Source organism: Serinus canaria, chromosome 6 (genome assembly GCF_022539315.1).
Source record: "Serinus canaria isolate serCan28SL12 chromosome 6, serCan2020, whole genome shotgun sequence".
In the NCBI taxonomy this organism is placed as follows: Eukaryota; Metazoa; Chordata; class Aves; order Passeriformes; family Fringillidae; genus Serinus; species Serinus canaria.
The window spans coordinates 27,494,245-27,514,682 of NC_066320.1; the positions used below are offsets into that span (position 1 = coordinate 27,494,245).

Here is a 20,438-nt window from a genome sequence, read left to right on the forward strand (position 1 = left end):
TTGCTGCCAGGCACTCTGCAGAGGTGTTAACTTTGTGTGTTAATGGCCTGGGCTTTACAGGTCGTCGGGGACCTCATGGTCAGAATCCAGCGCATCCCAGATTTCACTCCCAAACTTCTGCTGGTCAGAAAACGCCTGCTGGGCTTGGAGCCAGAAGGGCCAATGTGAGTAAACACACTGCACGTTCTCCGAGATGCGTGGCTGGGTTTGTGTGTGCCAGTCTGATTCTCTGCAATTCTCTTCCTGTCCCAGCATTGACCACATGACGTTACTAGAGGGCGTGATTGTGCTGGAGGAGTTCTGCAAGGAGCTGGCCGCGATCGCCTTTGTCAAGTACCACACCTCAGCCACGCCGTGAGCAGCCCGGGCCCGGTCACCTCCGGAGGCCCCTGACAACACCCAGAGACAAGGTGGTGCCTCCCAGCAAGGTGGCACAAAAGGGGATGTTGGGAAGACAAGTTCCTTTCACCAGATGTTGAGATTGCAAATGGACTTGGAATATGATCAAAGGCATTTGGGGAGAAATCAGTAGGCAGCATTTCTAGACACTGTGTGAAGAGCTGCAAAAGCTGCATGAAGAACCACAGCCATCAGACCTTGGTTATTCTGATGACAGTGTTTAGAGAGTTTGGGCTCGTGTATGTCCTGGGGCTCACGTGCACCAATTTGCTCTTTGTGACCATATTACTTTTAAAAAAGCAAATTAATTTTATAACATTTTTATGTGTTAATTCTTTTTCTTTTCAGTTGGATGTTTGAAAGAAAAACACACCTATAGTTGCAACATGTGTTATTAAAAATGAAGAAGTTAAAAGAAATCCACCAATCTATATACAACAGGATTGTTAATGAGGGATCATTTTGCTTTTGGTAGATCTTAAGTACAACTCTGAGCTTGAATCCTCATTGGTTTACCCCAAGAAATCTATCAGTCTAAGATCAATACTAAAGAAATTAATCCTGATTCGGCATCACATCCAATACAAATATATCTGTACATGTGTACATGTTTGTAGCATGTTTGTCTCTGCCATTCCAAGTGATTGATCTCCAGGTCATCCATGTAAATAGATTTGCTTTAGCTTTTTACATAGGAACTCTTAGTTGTTTGACTTTTGTCACCTTCGCATTATAGTTAATTATAGGTCATCAGTAGTGGTTGCTGAAACAGTATTTTTAATTTCTTTTAAATTGGTATTAGTCTGAATTGGTTTAAGAATCTTTTGTGCCTTGAAAATAGGCAGCATAAACATTCTGTTATTTTGAGAGACATTTTTATTGCTTATCTAACCATCACAGTGATGCCAACTCAGTTAAAGCATTGATAACTTATTTAGGACCAAAATTTGTACCTGCTTTTCACAGTGCTGGGATGCAGGAATGCCTCTCAGTGACTCCTTTTCCCTATGAATGCCATCAGCCTGGGCAGGCAGTGGCATTGCAAGCAGAGGCCACCTCAGGATGCTTTGCTTCTGCCCTCCACAGGGTCCTCACTGCCAGGTGGCTGTGCTGGACCTTGCAGTCACACAAAGTGACTTGTCCTGCTCCCCACACTTGTGGGTAGGACCCCTTTCCCCTCCTTTAAACAAGGCCAGGTAGAGCTCAGCTCCTTCTGTTTACATTGTCTTTCCTCCTTTCCTGCCCCCTGTTTGCACATCTAATGCCCATTTCAGATGTCATTGCTCATATGCAAACATGGACTAATTTATTCAGTCACTAGAATTGCGCTGGATTTACATGACTGTACCTAGAATCAGATTCTGCTCTTTATCTATGCCTTTGAGGTCTTGTTTTTTAATATTTATGGAAGCTGGATGTTAAGAGACTTTCTAAGTTAGCAGGTTAATTAGAGCAGTGTCACAGTTAATGGGCTAAATTTATTCTTGTCACCAGTGAAGAGCATCCTGCTGTAAAAGCTTCCAATACAGATTCAGCTGGAGAAAACAGTTCTGGAACTGGGGAAGCGCTTTGCAGATAAAATCTGTATTCAGTAGCTCCCTGTACTGGGACACTTTTGTAAAAACTGTTGCATTTCTCTGGCAAACAAAAGCATGTTTTACCTCTTCACCTGTTGGGTTTTTTCTGCATTTAGCTCCAAAGTGTTTTCAGGTCCAAGTAGCATAGTAGGACAAAATTTGAAAAAATTACACTTCATTTTTCTTCTTGAGAAACATACCTTGCATATAGCAAATAATTTTTAGTGATCTGCATTGCAGACAGTCCACATTCGGAGTTTACTTAATACCTGACACATAAGTTTAAAACATGTTGATGTCTATGCAGAGTGATGTTTGATGCATACATTTGTTATTTATAATTCAGCAAAACATAAGTTTAATTTCAAGTATTTTTCCTTAAATCACAATCTTTTTACATCTATAAAGTTAAGCAGTTGAGCAGAAATGCTGATGCTTTACTGAATTTGGGTCTTTGTTGGTTTTGCTTGAGCTTAATTACTTTTTCCTCAAATCATCTATTTATTTTTTTTTTAAGCATATGATCCAGAATACTTTAATGTCCCAATTTCAGTGGAAACTGGAAGTGATAATACTGCTATGAAGGAAAGTGAGCGAAATGTTAGACAAAACTTGCATGAGCATTCCGAGTAATATAAGAATTGATAAAGCCATTCAAGAGTTGCCTGATCTCAAATGAAAGCATTAACATCACTTCCTTTGTTTGGCTGTTTTCAGTGGTGGCTGAACTCATTACCCTGAAAGGCTGCAGCCTCTGTGGTGTTCTACTGCAAAACACTGCAGAGCTGCAAACACAGCTCCTTAAGCTTGTCCATGAGAAAAATAAGTAGATAGAAGTATGATCACCCTTAAATTCAGGCTATGATTGTTCAGTCTCCACTGACATTGGTGATGTTCTCTTGCAAGCCAAATGTTACTTAGTTGATAAATCTATAAGACATAGGTCCATCCTCGCACGAGTGAAGCAATCCTTAAAGTTGCTTTAGGCTAAAATGCTTTTGTGAGTGCTGCCTACAAACCCTTATTACCATACCTGATGACAATGACCTTTATTTTTGTAAAAGTGCTTTAATCTTTCTTAAGAGATGGAACTCATTTAATTATTTTTGTGGAGATATTTTTCATGCACTTTTTTTTTAATGATTAGAAGTTAGTTCAGGTCCATGTTTTCACCTTTTTGATCAATGCATGTCATTGAGGAGCCCATTTTGTTTCTGTGTGCATGTGTTTGTATGTGGTTATTTATTACCCATAGAGGGCCACCAGAGAAAATACTTGGCCTGAAGAGTTCATTGCTTGTGCAGATCCTCCAGATGTCAGTGGGAAAGAAAATGCTCATCACCTCAGAGAATGGGGCCACTGGTATTAGAGAGAAATACTTGAGATGGGATAGAAAAATTTTTTTTTTCAAAAAGCAGATCCAAATCACATTCTAATCCTGATGCACATGTGTGTAAATAGAAGCACCATTTTTTTTTTCATTTATAGGATGTATTTGATTTAGATTCTGATTTAGAAATTTTTGAAATAAGCCATGTGCTAGCTCTGGTAGAACAAGTTTGTCCTTAGGTTCTCCTATGACTGTAATATTCATGGTATTCAGATTCTGTCAGTGTAATGTTCTTACTCTATATTTGTCTGTGCAATATAAAAGCTGTGACTTGATGCACAGCTTGAGTCTAGTTGTACATCACCTATGTATATATATACATATATATATAAAAGGACCAGAATCCCGAGCTTGCTTACACTATGATTAGTGTAAAGATTGCCACACTTCATTTTACAGGGCACAAGTAATCATGGAATGGCTTTGTAAATGCATGGTAATTTCTACCATAACCTGCTCTGCAATCTTGCAGGTGACATTTTATCAGTGCTCTTTGTCCTCCTAGAAGAAATACTAACCTGAAGGACTTGGTGAGGTTAAAGGGTCCTGGAGTAGACCTGGGGCTACATGGAAAATCCATATCTGATATTGCATATCATACAGGGTTTTCAAACCATGTCCTCAATGCTTTCTGTGCCCTGTAAAATAGTGTACTTATATAAAATATATACTCCTTGTTTTGCCTCCTGCCTTGTTTACATTAAACAGAGGATATTCAGTAAAAATTTTCTATTAAACTTTGTGTAGGTCACTTACTAACAGTGTTGCCAAGGTTTCACAGATGTGGGATTTTCCAATGAGGAATTGTTGAAACAGCCACATTACCAGACATACAATATTAAGTTTTTGAAGGAGGTTGTGATAAAACTCAACTTTTTGTGCTAAAAAATGCATGGAGGATTAAAAGGGATATTCTCAAAATAAATTAATTTCAGTGAAGCAACTGCTTCTATTATTACAGAATCCATAATAATTTTTGTATGGGTGACCTTGAGACAGAATGTTTTAACATTTTACATCATGCCTTTGATCCTGAAGTCCTCATTTATTTTGAGTCTGTCACTACAGCATCTTCTGGGATAAACTCGTTTCCTGTGCTGTGCTGTGCAGGGCTTGGGCTGAATCAGCATTGCCCAGGACAATGGGAAACCTAGGGAAATGGGCAGGCTGGAGCCATCCTGGGCACAGATTAACATCAGCTCTTTCCTGGGAGCCTTGATATCCTTCCAGAAAGGCTGCAGCTGGTCAAGGCCTCAGTTTTCTATTGCATTTGAGTGCAGAGTGATCAGTTACAACATTGGTTTGTTGGAGACAAATGTCGTGGGGGTGAGTGAGCATCGTTTCTTCCTTCAGGGCCTTCCAGGAAGGCTTTTATACCCAGGGTTTATATATGTTTTTATATACTTTTAAATTGTGTTTGTTGTGTGGTTTTTCTACTTTTGGTTTCCTTCTAGTTTTCATCAGCCTTTAAAAAATCTTGTTGCACTGTAGGATCCCCTCTGAGGGCTGCACTTGGATTTTAAGCTGTTCCTTCTCTGTATTTAACATCTGCAAGTGCTCTTACATCTTTAATAAGAACAGTGCTACAGCAAGATGATGCACTTGACAGCTTTCATTACAGCTCTCTGCATCTTTCTCCCATCCTCTTGGTCTCAGAGATTGTCATCTCCCACCCCAGATTATTTATCTGCTGTGCCTGCATGAGGCATTCAGAGATTTAGGGAGACTTTGCTTTCTCAAGCAGTGAGGAAGTTGTATCAAAATGGAATGCTTTGCATCTTATATTTTTCTCTTACTTTGATATTCTTGAAATGACTGAGTTATTGAAGCATGGTTATCTTATGGCACTTGCATTCTGATACAAGATTTTGGGACTCTGCATCCTGTGGGGGGAAAAAATGAAGAGCGCTATCAGTGTGTGGTCTCTACTTCATATTCATTAACTCGCTGTACAGATTATCAGCCAGAGTTCTCAGGGTAGATACAAGTAGCACAGGATCTACTGATTTTGTTAACCTTTAAATATCAGCAGAACTGGTGCTGTCAAAGCCTCAAGGATTTTGCTGGTTTGGTATGTGATCCAATTGGATTAAAGTGGATTAATGCTCAGTGAAGTGAATCTGTCCCAGGTTGTATGAGCCCTTTCAGCCTGAACCGTGTGTTCCTGGTGCATCTTTTATCAGCTGAGGTTCCCTTTGAATGCTGAGAGAAAGAACTGAAGAGCAGTTCAGGAATCAAGGGAAGCATATGGTGGATTAAAATTTTCAGGTGTCATAAGCTTCTTGGAAGTGCCAAAAAGAGAGTGTGAAATTTTAAATTTCACATGTTTTGACTGGTTGCCTTTGGAGTTAGATGTGGGCCTTTGAAATCAGGTCTGTGAGGATAAAATCTTGGAACATGGTGTCTCACTGGGCTATTTGATTGCCCTTGTTATGATGGCACATCCATTCTCAACTATGCTTCATTGAATTCCTGCTGATTATTACAATTAATGCTGCTGCTGGTATAAAATCTGCCACAACAGTGCTGTGGAACTCACAACTTTGCCAGTGTCTTGGAACTTTGACAAAAAAAGTAGATACATCTTGCTAGCTTTGCCTTTCTGCTGTACATCTTGCTAGTTTTGCCTTTCTGCTGTCATAACTCAATAGAAGTTTGTATGGTGTCCCCTTCCTCTAGTGAAACATTTTATAGGCTGAAAAACAAGGAAACACATGAAATGGAAAAGCCTGTTTCTGTGCTAGGCTGGAGGAACGTATACTCTCAATCACTTTAATTTTGAAAAAGTTGGAACTCATTTTCTAAAGTCAATGGTTCTCTTCTGAAAAGAGGGAGGGTGTCCTCCACAGGGAGTCCTAGACAGTGCAGATAAACCTGCTTCAGTAGTTTGCCCAGAGCATGGCAGAAATGTGGTATTTGTTTATATATTTGAAGATATGTAGTGAACTGAACTCCAGTTTGGAGAGATGAAACAGGTTAAAATTTAAGTCTTTGTGCTGTGTAATACATATAACAAGAGACAGGATACTGGAAGTTCTGCAGAAAATAGCAAAAGATCTTATTTTGGAGAGGAGAGGAACAGAGGTAATTAAATTTAGCATAGTTAAATTATAGTCTTAGGGTTAAAGGAATATTAGTTCCCAGTAAAAAGGTTTGGAAGACTTAAGCAGCAAGACTGAAAGAATTATGAAACCTTAATTTATGAGAATGCAATTACAAATGAAGTAACATCATTGAAGCAAACTGAAACTCCTTGTCGGTGAAAACTTCCTGACCTTGAATGTCACTAGATCAGAAGGAACCTGTAACCTCACACTTTTGAAGCCAGACTGGACAAAATCCATGGAATGTTTCACTAGGGAACCAGCCTGTGTCAATGAGGTGAGGCAAACACACAGTTACATCCTCAGACTCCCAGCTGATGAACGATTCCAGCATGACTTGGATTTGTTCTGCTGGAAAGCAGGGAGATGGACTGATCCCCTTGAGCATCTCCTCTAAATGAGGGAAGTTGCTGCAGCCTGAGGAAAGCAATTTTCAGCTTTCCACTCAGTGACACAAGAGCCCCTGTGCAGATGCAGCACCCATGGCACGCAGCAGGGGCACGGCTTGATTAGCAGGGCAGGATCCCCTCATGCTGAGCTGCCTTGGAGGGAAGAAACAAATTACCTGCTCTCTGCATCGTCATTATCCTTTTCTTGAGAAACCCTCTTCTACTTCCCTCATCTCCACATCCACAGGAAGCACCTGTCAAGTTCATATTTCTTAATTTGGGTCATGAATTTTTATTTCTTAGCGTTTCAGAGACTCCTGTTTTTACTGTTAGCAGGCTGTCCATCAACACTGCACATTTCCAGACAATTTTTCTTTCAGCTTCCTGAAAGGAAAAAAAAAGTCCTTGTATTGTTTATCCTGGCTTTTAGACTTACATTCTCCTGCCTTGTTAATTCCATCCTTTCAAATCCCTGAAAATGTTTTTTGTCTTCTCCTTCACCTTGAGGATTCAGTAGTCAGCAGTTTGTGCAGCTCAGCAGGCAGGCAGGGTTATGGACAGCATGGATGAAATCAGAGCTGCATCTGCCCACCCAGGTCCAGCTGCAGGATCTGCACAGGAGGAAATCCCATCTGCATAGCAAACATGGTGGAGTGCTCAGAGGGAAAACCTGGACTCAATGAAATCTATGGAAATCTTGCTGTCAGTAGGAATGCACACAGTCTTCCCTCTCTGCTTCGCAAACTCATCATGACATTTCTGATAATGGTTTTTCAGAAGGAAAAACAGGGATGAAAATTAGGGAAAAAGTGGTTACTGAAGAAAACCAGATAGCCTGGACATGTTTAAAAGAAAGACACTTAAACCAATATCTTCTACGGAGCTGGCAGCAGTTCTGAGCTCCCCAACAGCCGTGTTTGGTGCCAGCTCAGCACAAGGACAGGACCTGGATCAGCTCTGGCATGTGTGGGACAACTTGTCTGGGACCAATGGAAATATAACTGTTTGTAACCCTCAGAGGGCATTTTAAAGAGTTACCACCAAACTAAACCAATGAGAGGAGAAAAATATTTCATATCTATTTATATAATATATACAATAGATGTGAAATATGTGTCATCTATAATATTTCTAATTGCTAAACTTTATTATTTGATGCTGTTTCTTTGTTCAAACAATCAAACACAAATTACTTAGGGATGCAGTCATCCCTTGCTTACACTGGCAAAAACTTAGCAGGATCATATAAGATACATACTTAAGCCAGCAATAACTGAAGTATTACCCATTCAGAGACATCCAGCAGAAGGCTGCTTTGCTGTTGGTAAATAAGACCTTCCATTTACACTTAGAACTCTGCTGTTCCCTGACTTTTTGCCAAAATTTAGGAAAAGTAGTAGTAATACTGGCTAAATCATCATCAAAATTGTGTGAGAAGTTTCATTATATAAATATATATTTTTATATATATATTTGTGTATATAATGTCTGCTTCTCTGTAGCCATGATCTCAGCTTAGATTATTAAATAAGGGGTTTGTTTTAATATCAGGCAATAAATCATAATAAACCTTGATGTTTCCAAGATGGCAAATATGCTTATCAGACCATATTTTTACATTCTAAAAGATCAAGAGTGAGCACAAACCTCTTTTCTCCCTTTTATAATTAATTCCAAATGTCAATTTGATCTTCTAATATAATTCTAATTGCCAAAGTCCTAAAATAAGGTTGCCTTTTTGTTTCTAAATATCAACCAAACAGAATAATGAAAAAATAGATGCCTTGATATGATTAAATGTGATTTGATCAACCAGTGGGACAGACCCACGGCTTCCTCTCTCTTCAATTTACGTCTGGCAAGTGAGATGCTGGCAAGGACTGTTCTGGCTGGCCTTTCCTAAGAGGGGAAAGCTGCATGGAAAGTTTCTACCTTTTACTTCTGGGGTAGAAAATGGAAATACATTATGATAGGTACTTTGAGATTATGGCATATATACTTATCCTGGAAACCATTACTTTTATATTTTATTTTATTCCAGGAGGAAGCAAAGATGTGGGAACTGTAATTAATGCCATGCTAACAATCCCAGCCAGACTCTGCAGCAGTTGATGCCATTTCAAGGCACATGTTACTCTGTAGCCCTGATCACTTGTGCTGCCAATTGTTTCGTTATTTTTAAGCAGTTTGCTTACTAACCACGCACTGAGGTGATGCTGAATATTCTGAGCAATTTTGTTGAGTTTGTGGTTTTGAGTGGCAAATAGGTTTTTCTCTCCCTGTGACAGATGGATGACTTAGTCTGTTAATAGAGGAAGCTGTCACAGAGGAATTACATGTATAGACTTCATTTACATTTTTAAAGTGCAAGCTATATAGGTGAAATTCATCTTTTCAGCTCTTCAGATATTATATTGTTTGGTGGAAGGGGCTTGACTTCTTAGTCCTGAGTCAGTTTTCTACAGAAATTTCTGTGCCCAGCAGCTTATGAACAATTACCAGAAGCCCCTAAGAAATTGCTCCAACATTGGCCTCATTATTTATTACTTCAGTGGAAAAGTGTGGACTGCAAGCATAAGCTGACCCAAATGCCAGATAGAGAAGTCCTCCAGGTTGGAAGTGAAATTTGATAATGAAAACTTGCACCATAATGAGCCAAGGTCAGTATAATTGTGTAACTCCACTATTTCAGCAGCTAAAGATTCCACCTGATTAACCTATTTATAGCATTGTATTAATTCAGTACCATTTATTACAGATGCTACATGGAATTTTATAAACAGCCAAGGAGACCCTAAGTGCAGCATGGAATGAGCTGGCTTTCATTAACTTCTGATATTCTGCTGATCCCCTGCCTTGAGCAATGTATTAGCAGGGTCTGAGTTGGATGACTCACAAATGAGAAACTTAAAAATATCATAATAATGCAGCTGTGAATCCCTGTTGTATTGTATTGCCATCACTGTTAGCAGGCCACAGGTTTAGTGCTGAGTTTGCAAGGCATAAAATGGGTTAACAAACGTATAAATGAACCCAAATAAGTCTTAGATGAGATAAAAGCATCACCATGAACATCACAGTTGTCCTGGGGAAAGGCTCCAGGCATCAGTGACCTTCAGCACCAGCACCAACAAAACCACTGAGCCCCAAGGAGCAGGAAAAGGAACCACAACATCAGAAAATGGGGTAAAACACAGGAAGGGCACTTTTAACTGTTTTATTACTGTTTTATTATTGGCACTGGAATTTTTTGTGTCTAGAAAAAGCTGCTTCTTTCTGTGATAATTATATCTGGGCTGATGTGGCTCTTGGAGCAGGCTGCAAGTATAGGAGGTAAGAGGATCAAACACACCAGGAAAAGTTTAGTCTCCTGCTGCCAGGGAGAAGACTGTGACAAAGCAGAGACAGATACTTCTGATGAAAAATGTCATCTGTTTTGTTGTTGGTTTTGATCCTGATACCCTCCATGCTGTGGAAAAGCTGCTTGAAGGCTTTTCCTGCATGAGATCAGTGACATTTGATCTGAAATCTCTCTGGAGCCCAGACTGGGGATATTCATGAGGCTGTTGGTAAATACCATTCTTCAACATTTAAATGGTGCTGCAGCTCCAACTGGGAGACTTGAGCTAAGTGCAGCCACACCATCCCTATTAAAGAAACAAGAGAACACCTAAGTCCTGTCTCCAACCATGCATTTTATGAAAAGCTCTTTTTCTTTGGTTTGAATATAAACATATCTACTCAAGTCATATTCTACTCCACTGCTGCCTCCAGGTTTATCCAGAATAAAAAATTGCTACTGTGACAGTCAGTATGACCAGACTGCTAAAATAGAAATACGGAATTTCAGATGATCATCATTATTTAATCCAGCAAATACTAAAATTTCATTTCACCAGAACATATTTTTCTTTGGAGTGGGCCCAAATAATTTCATTCCCTGGTTTTTGCATTGTTTCAGTGACAACCTACTCACACCATAATTATTCTTAGGGGGGTCAGTGTGCATGTGGGGAACAAAGCTCTCTCTCATCAGTGGGTACCATTCTCAGTATCCATTTGTCTCTTGGTTCCCTGAATCACTGTTGTGAAGCATTTCCAAGGAGCTGATAATCACAATTTGAACCATTATGTTTTCCACCATTTAGAAGCATGTCTGAGCCAGAAATCATTCTGTGGCTGTTGCTGCTGCATCCTTCAGGGACAAAATGTTCTAAAGAGCTAATGTTGCTCTTTCATTAAGAAACCTATTCAGAACCACAGAGAGTGATTTTGACAGTGCAATTGGTAGTTGCTTTAGGGCAGGAGCTTGACAGGAGTCCTATTTTAAGCTAAATGAATGTATTCTGTTTATTTAAAGAAACAGAGTCAGTTCTAGATTTTGGTATGCATGCACAAGTATACACCTGTGCATCTTGTGCACTCTGCCTCTCCAGATTGCACAAAATAATGCTGTCTTGATACATTAAAAAAATGTTTGCTGCTGGGAAGCCCTGGCATGAAGAGTAGGGAAGAAAAAAATCCCAAAAAATAAAAAACAAACAAAAGGAAAAAAAGGAAAAGAAAAGGAAAAGATAAGGGGGAAAAGAAAAAACAGAGAGAGATTCCTACCAACCCAAGATTAGTCATTTAACCATGGTTAAATGAAATATGGTATTGTAGCATGAACATATTTTGGTTTTCATTCAGAATCATAGAAGCATTTTGGTTGCAAAGGACCTCTAAGATCATTGAGTCCAGCCATTAATCCAGCACTGTTAAGACCACCACTAAACCATGTCCCCCACTGCCACATCTACACATCTTTAAATCCACCATCCAGGGGATGGTCACTCCAGCAGTTCCCTGAGCACCTTGTTCCAATGCCTCACCAGACTTTCAGTGAAGAAATTTTTCCTAATATCCAATCTAAACCTTCCCTGATGCAACTGGAGTCCATTTCCTCTTGTCACCTAGGAGAAAAGACCCACCCCACCCATGTGCTGTTGGGTTTAGATGTGGATGGAGAGAGAAGCATTAGGTGAATAAGGGAAATTGAGGTGAAGGTCACTGAGATTCAAAGTGACAGAAGAGATTAAGTCCTTGCAAAGATGAACAAGGGTGTAGTTTCACATTATGGTTTTTCTGGTGGCACAGCTGGTTTTGAAAAGTTCATATCCTTAGCTGCTGGGCATTGTGTTACATAAAAAACATTACACTGGTCATTGCACCACAGCCCAGAAAGTTCAACCAGCACAGGCAAAGGTTGTAAACTGCTGCAGAGGTGGAAATGTGAGCCAAGGTGGGAATGGGCAGCACATTTCCATTTGTCTGCATGGGCAGAACTGGAAAGAGCAACAATCTGAGCAGGAAGGGTGCTTATGGGGCTGAGCTGTGGTCTGGGGAGCTGGAAGAAGCTGGCTTCTGTTCCTGACCCTGCTGCATGACCCATCCCCTCTGTTACTACAGCATGAGAAATATTACTGACAGTATTTCTTCAGAAGGGGGTAGTTATGTCTCCTTAATGCAAGAGTAATGGAAGATGGTGTAAGAACACAGCATTGTAATCAGGCCCTCTCATCTTTATGAGTGTCACTGCTCAGGTAATCACAGACTCTAAGGATTAGATCTCCTGGTAGTGCTACCTAACACATGCTTGTGTCTTAGCAAAATGTTCTTTGTGAGGACTTTGGAGATCAAAGGAGCCTGGGCTTGATTGGAAACCAATTATCTACTGCTGTGTGAACCTTTGAAAACTAAAGGATTTGTATTTCCTTTGCACTTTGATCCCCAAAATGAGCAGTATAAAGATAAGGAATATGAGAACAAAAGAGTAGAAGTACCAAGCAGAGTGGAAAGGGAAAGCAAGAATGTGCCTATGGGTTGTTAGCTGGATAGATTAAAAAAAAAAAAAAAATGAAAATCAGGTTTCTGGATCAGGAAATCCCAGCAAGCTACAGGCATAAGCAATAGATCTTTCAGCTCAGTATTTCTGTAAGTCAGAAAAACACCCAAACAGGGCTCCAATGGATCCAATATGGATTACCCATGGATGTCCATGGGAAGAATATGTTTTGCTCCATATGCAACTGGAATTACAGTATTACTTGTGCAGCTGATGCCACTCAAAGTGCCATTTCTTTGCTGTACCTTTAATCTTATTGCTTAAATTCTTTAGCCTCTCTCCTACTCTTTTCCTTGTTTGGCTTCATATTCCAGGAAGAACCCAAAGCCTACAAGTGTGCTTTGCAGCTCCAGCTCTGTTGTCATTTCCAGTGCTGTCTGCAGTCTGTGGGCCAAGGAAAGCAGGTGCAGATCCATCCCCTCCTGCAGCATTTCACCCACTTCCACGGCCCCTTTCCTTCAATTTTTGTTTCACCGTCTGGGGTCAGTCCTTGTACAGGAGCAATTAACACTGAGCCTCTGCAATCCGATAGGGATTTAAAGCAATGGGTGAGTGGTTGCCACCTGGTGAGAGGAGGAGGAAGGAGGGGGAGAATGAATGAGCCGCCCTTTCCTTTCTCATCCGGCACACATTAGTGGATCAATGACTGAAATGGATGAGGGCGCTGCTGAAGTGTCGGCACTGCAATGATGTAGCTGCTATTAATGGCTAGAGCTCCAGCCCGGAAATTATAGATGAAGAAATGGAAAAAAAAAAAATTCTGTGGGCTCTGAATTGGTGATTTGAGGATTGTAATTTAGTGCTTGCTTTCATATTTCATAAAAAGGCTACTGTGCACATTTTCAGAAGTTTGCCTGTTAGTTAAGGAAGGAATAAAGTCAATAAACTATTCGATCTCAATTCTCCTTCCACTCTCCATCTAAGATACAACACACAATCAGCAATGGTGGCTTTCCTTTAAATCAAGGTTCATGCTTTTCAGCAGATCTGTTTGCAGTGGGGAAATGTACCATCAGCTCTCTGGCTGTCTGGATTTAGAGCAAACATACAAAATATTTTAGTTTATATAGCCTGTGAACTCAGCATATTTCAAGGTCAAATTCCTATTTCACTAAAATCACTGGCAAACACATGGTTATCTTCAGGCAGCCTGGATCTAGACACAATAAAGGAAAAAAACAACCCAAATCTGATCAAAGCAACCCCACAATCCAACAGCAAAAGCACCTTTGTCTTGCAAAACTGTTGAAAAGGACATATCTGCTATTCTCAGCTAAATCTGTAACCCGGGGGAGGCTGTACCCTTCCACCAGCAGTCTGACCAATACCAGAATTCAACAGGGTTTTATCCATATTGACTTTCTTTGGGCTTCCCTTCTCCTGCAGCAATCAGACAGGTCACAGAGGGGAGCACGAAGGGAGGGAGCTCAGCTCCCTCCTCACTGACGGGGATGCAAAGCAACACCCTCTGCTTCTGAGACACTAAAAAGTGAATGTATCAAATCCTATAAGAAAGATGTCTATAGAGCAGTGTTCCCACTCTCATCTTTCAGGTTAACCTACTTTCTGCCTCCTGCTCTGAGGCTTTTCCCTGTCTCCCTGCTGCGGGTGGCTGCTGTGGTTGCTGCTGAGGCTGCAGCTGCCCTTTCTGCGAGCAGCCAAGGGGAAGGCATCCAGCATGGACTGGCTGAAACAACAATAGCTGGTCCTGAAAAGCAGTTCCTACCTAAATCCATAGCAGTCACGCCTGCCGAGATGAGGGAATTCTGCCCTTCACATGATTGCACGACACTGCTGGGGCACCCGGCAGTCCCCACTCCCAGCCTTTCCTGCCTGGCAATTAATTCCCCACAGCTCTCTTAGTGGCAGCTTCAGCGTGTGCCAAAAAGGTTTTTCTCTAATTTCAGTCTCCTAACTTTTTTCCTGTGCTCCCTAAATAGCAAAGACTGTCTGATAAGGCAGCCCGCGGTGAGCAAAGAGAGGAGGCACTGAGGTAAACAACAACGGGTGATCGGGCATAAATATTTCAGAAAAATGTGCCAGCATAAAAGGCTTGGCTGCAGCTATTCCTCCTCAGGGGTCAGGCTGCAAAAGCCTCTTCCTCACTCCGCCAGCATCTGCCTCCCTGGCTCTGAGGCATGGACGCATCCAAGAGCCCAATAAATCCCAGGCACGGCCAAAGCAGGGGAGCAAGTATTTACTTTGCGCTCGTAAAACCGTGCTTGTAATTCTGCCTTGTCGCTGGCTAATTAAAGCTTGCACGGCCAGTTCATCATCAGCCGGGGCTGCCAGCCCCGATGGCTGTGGGCCGCTCTGCGGTGCTGAAGCCGGCCCGAAGGGACCCGGGCGCTCCCCGGTAACTGCGGCGGCTCCTGCCAGCCCTGGCTTATCCCGGCAATGGGCACAGCAGCACTTTGACCCTTTTCTAACCGACTGCTCCACGGAAAACGCTTCACTGCAGCTGGTATTTATCTCAAAATGCGAATTATAGAGGAAAAATCTGTGACACCCTGCCCTAAGGACCCGAAGCACAGATTCAGCGTTCCCCGGGGGTTTCTGCTGTGCTGCTCAAAGAGGCTGCGTTGTCCCCACAGCCCCCGGGTTATCTGTCCCCAGAGCAGAGGTGGCAGCAGGGGATGATGCATCTGCTGCTCAGCCCTGGCTGCCAGGCCAGCTCCTGCCCTGTACACATCTGGTACCTCCTGCAGAACTGAGCTCAGCCGTGGAATGCTGCAGGACAGACAGCCGGGCTCTCAGCTTCTGAGAAGGTGGGAATGTCTTTGCTCCGCTGAATTCTAATGGGAGCTGCACTCTGAGTCTATTAAGCCTCATAGTACAAAATATCATGTTTGTAAAGACTGATAAAGAACTCGGGCAATTACTAAAGACTGTGGGCTGTCACCTTGAAAGTCACATCAGACCCAACTATTGTGTACACAGAAGCACTTGAAACCACTCGAGCTGTGTGAATTAGGGTAGATGCCAGCTTGGGAATTCTCTGTGGCTGGATTCAAGCAGTGGATTCAAGGATTCAAGTGGTGGGACTGCCCTGTGAATAAGCAGGTTTTTCATGGTCCAACTCAAATCCATCTAACATTTATGTTCTCTAAATGTGGAGCAATCAGGATGCCTGGAGAAAAAGAAGTGGAGCAAAATCTGGAGTTCTGGGTTCATCTGAGGGCTTGTGGGTTCCTCTTGTGCCCTTCAGAGCTCAGACAGCCCTGGTGACTCTCAGCCCTGCAGCCACAAGGTGAAAAATCCTCGCTGTGCTCCTGGAAGGAAAAATGCTGCCAGAGCCCTGAGGTTCAAAGACTTTGCTCATGGAGTATGGGACATCTTGGAAAAGCTGGTTTCTTGCTTATTGATAATTTTTCCTCTGGTTCTGTTTACAGAGAATGATATTGCTAAACAGAACATTAGAAATGTTACAAAGTCAATTAAATATTGCAAAAGATAAAAAAACCCCCAAAAGTACCTATTCTAAAAAGATTTCCTTATTTCTATTTTTTTCTGTCTGTCTCTGTAAACTCACCTGACTATATTTTCATTCAATAATATAATTTTAATCTCTTTTGTGGGAGATAATTACTTTCTGTATTTGACTTATTTTGAGAAAATACAGCCAGAATGTGGATTTTTCCTAGTCAGGCCCACTGCTTGGAGATAAATTATTCATCTTTTTTTTAACATGTAATCTATTAATTTTTAATTAATAGTACAGACAAGACTGGACAATTATTGTTACTTCTTCTGGCCTTTTCCATTTAGCATAGAAGCTGTAAAAATAAAGCTTAGCATATTCAAAATTATTCAACAAAATGTTATTTCTGACTCTTGAGAGTGTAACTCTCAAGACTGGTTTCATTTCACATAGAAAATAAAAGTAAATCAAATATGTGTTATATGAAACTGTAAGGGGAAAAGCACAGAACTAACACAATGGTCCCAGCTTCTTGTCCTCTAAAGCTTCTTGTCCTCAACTGTGAGGATGTGACACAGTGTCAAATTACCAGGGCAAAAAAAGCTGAAATGCTGAAGTATGACAATAAAAAAGAAAGAAAATGAAGACTTGAACAATTCCAGGTCACTGCACTGTAGTCCTCAGAGCATCCAACTGCTCTGTAAATATTGCTTAATTAAATGTACTTAGATTGACAGCAATATTTAATTCCAATTGCATTATAGCAGAATCACTACCTGCAATATTAATTCCAGATTCCACAGCAGAAGCAAAGCAGGAACAGGTCTGAACTTACATCCTGATCAAGAATTTATTGTGCAGGACCAAAAGCATCAAGTCTAAGGACAATATTAATTTATTACAAGGGCATACAAACCTCCACCTTCCTGATTCATGTTCTCTGCTCCTAACTTTACAGAAAACCTGTGTAGAGGTCAACTGCTTCATCTGAATGTCATGAAGAAGAATGAAGTAAATAAGGTCATCCCTTGAAATTTTAGCTTCCTAGAACTGGTACTACATCAAGCAGATACTTGTCTTGAATGCTGTGAGGAGGAAAGGCATGGAGCAGTGGCTGAATGGGAAATCTGACATGCCTACAAAAAATGGACTTATGGTGTGTACAAAATTCAGGTCTGTCAGTCAGACAAAATGTGAGACTGTGCTAAACTAAATGGGCTTGTTTATCACTGTAATTATGCAGCTGTACAATGATAAGGTATTGCATCTACATGTCTTACTCTGTGCCAGGAACTGTTCTGCAGAAACCCAGTAAATTTAATTATGAGAGATAGAAAAAAAAAATTCCTTTATTTCATGATCTATCCAGCCCTGTAATGATTGCTCTGGGGAAATTCCCACTGAAGCCAAGCAGATGGTTCCTACCTTGTTGTACACCCAGCTTATTTTCTTTTAAGCTATGAAGTGGTTTACACTGCCATTTTTCTCTGGAGCTGTCTTGCATTTGGCAGACCTCTGACTGTGTGTGAATTCTCTTTTATTGTATATGTGGGTAAACAGCTAGTTTTCTTTTTTACCACACACAGCAAATCCCACTTTGGATTCATATAAATAAGGACATGAATCAAAAAAGTATCTGGTCCAAACACATGCTTTCAACAAGATGACTCCCACTGACTTCGTTACAAGGGAGTCAATAATCAGATTTAATGTCACTGAGCCACAAGGGTGCATTTCCACAAACACCCATACTGAGCTCTGGAACACTTGTCTATGGACCAATATTGTGTATTTCTGCTTCTGACTAATCCCTTGCTCCCCTTCTGCACAGATGTGTAAATCTGCAGCAAACTGGAACTGGTTGGATGAGGGAGCTCCCTGTTTCCCTGTGCCTGCTGGAAACCAACCCTAGGGGTAACCAACCTGGTCCTGAGGGCAGGAGGAAATGTGCCTGTGAAACTCTCCGAGGCAACCTCTGTCCTTGTGTCAGGAGCCAGCTGAAGGCCCACACACTGTTCAAGGGATTTACCCAGGACAGAGGTGTGGCTGTGCATTGTTCTCAGCAGAAAGGCAGATTTCTGCTATTTCTCCTTTCTTCTCACAGTCATTCCAGGCTAACAGAACGAATATCATACAGGTTTTGGAAAAGTGATGAATACTGATGATATCTCTCAGGAAACTTTTCTGGAAGTCAAATCTTTGCAAAACTACAACTGCCCAGATTAAAGGCTGAACCTAAATTGGCAGGTGCCTGATTGAGGGATAGTATATACTTTATCTGATTTGAGACTATGTAGCTCCAAGGAGTTCTTTAAAGAGAGATAAATCATTAATCCCCACAATCAGTTCAGAGCAGCCAGAAAAGAAGATAAAGTTCCTGTGTCTTTGTGCCACATATACCCCCAGGCATTTTCTAACAGATTTCTCCGCAGTTTGAATCCAGCCCTCTACTTCAGAGTCGAGACACACAGGGAAGCCGTGTTTGAAAGAAAAGAAAATAACTGAAAACTCTCAAGAGATGTAATTTAAAATGGATGGTGGTGTGATGGGGGAAATTTATTTGCAAGCATTATGTCATATTTTTTCTTAGATACCCATTAAGAGCATACACAATACCTGGATGACTTAACCTGTGGCCATTATTTATTGTTTTCCCCAGAGTGAGTGCCTGAATTCGAATCTTCCATTAATGGCTAAGTGCACTTCTGGGAAGGGTAAACAGAACAGCAAAGGCCTGGATCCCCAGGCAAGAAGCACACAGCAATCAAAACCAGAAATAAGAAAAGTGGCTGTAAGTGTCCTCTTTGCTCCTGGACAGGCTGGGTAAGACTGGCCCCACTGAAAATTAGAAGACCCTGCAGTTTGCTCATTGTGCCCGTAGTTTGCTTCAATCTTTCCCTTCTTCTGTGGAATAAAGAGCCCATTTTCAGGCACGGGGGAGAAAAGCATTCACCCAGGAATGGCTCCAGCACAGTGATCTGTGCAATGCAGCAATTTGCCACACAGCATCTTTGATGCAGAATTACTGTGATGATCAAAGCCAGTTTAATCAGCTCTGTGGTTTGTGTTTGCAGCCCCTTCTGCCTGCCTGCCACTGGCCAGGATGTCTCCTTCACTTTGGACAGCAATGATGCAGGGAAAACCAATCATAGCCCTGTGGCCAGCCTTCCCCCAGGAATGTGCTCACCCTCATCCTTCAATGAGAGGACAGATGGAAATATGAATTACGGGTGGGAGATGTTGCCAAGTCTACCCATTGAGGGAAGGACTTCTGAGGGAAGGTCATCTTTTCTATCTGTTCCCTGCCCCATGAAGCCTCTGAAACAAGCTCAGAAGATTTTCAGAAACATTTGGAAGTGTGTGCCTATGAACTGAGGCGTGGCCTACCAGCATCATACAAGCCTGTTGTTTTGGCTGCCAACCACAAGCATAAAGCTGAGCTGATTTCAGAGACATGATGGAGATTCTCTGACACACAAACATCTTCCTGTGAGCATCTCCTATGGCTCCACTCTTGTTTTATGCTGGTCAGACAACGTAGAGATCCCTTGAGAGAAATCAAGTGTACTGTGCTGCTGAATCTCACAAACACACAGCTTTCAGTGTTGAAACTATTGGACTTCAAAGCTAAACCCAGATGAATGTTTCTGAGGAGGAAAGCAGATCCTTTTAGTGTCTGAACCATTAAGCTGTACTTAAAAGAATGAGGGAAAGGTCTCAAAAGTCTTGTTTAATACAAGCTGCTATTCTAGATTTCATTCCTCCCCCAGCTGGTATTTCCTGCTCTGCCAGACACAGGGGAAAGCTAAGGCATTATTTAATGGGATTTCTCTGAAAGAGAAATCTTTAAGCTCTGCTGTGGCACTAGAAGCAGGGGTGGCTGGGGGAGCTGCACGGCTGGTACCTGCCCAGGAATATGGGCTGTGCAGACAGCCCTGGAGAGTGAAAGCAGAGAGGTTGCTATTGCATAAATCTGCCTTTGCTATATCCAAGACAAATCTAATTTAAGCTTTATTTTTGAGGATTTAAGTGGAGAAAAGCCTTATCCTTATTTTCTGCACAAGAAGTAGGTTTCCAGCAGCTGGAGCTGCTGGCCATGGAGCAGTTACAATAACTGATCTACTGTTTCTGGAAAGTAACTTATTAATTTGACTGTCAAATCACAGATTTCTTTTAGAATCTCTCTCTCCCACTGCCAGTATTGAATGGCCAGGTTCCCACACTGACTTTCTGAGTTGCTACATTTGCAGCAGGCCATCTATTCCACCTCTTAC

At 41.5% G+C, this 20,438-nt stretch overlaps 1 protein-coding gene across 1 annotated transcript in view; it reads left to right on the forward strand.

The window, feature by feature from the left end:
* FHIP2A (FHF complex subunit HOOK interacting protein 2A) overlaps nucleotides 1-4,305 on the forward strand; it is a 33,665-nt gene extending 29,360 nt beyond the window's left edge. The window contains exons 16-17 of the mRNA XM_009087165.4: nucleotides 61-164; nucleotides 253-4,305. Of these exons, the coding sequence (XP_009085413.1) occupies nucleotides 61-164; nucleotides 253-358 (210 nt within the window). The 3' untranslated portion in view covers nucleotides 359-4,305. The remainder of the gene's footprint in view (nucleotides 1-60; nucleotides 165-252) is intronic.
* Nucleotides 4,306-20,438: the final 16,133 nt, after the last annotated feature.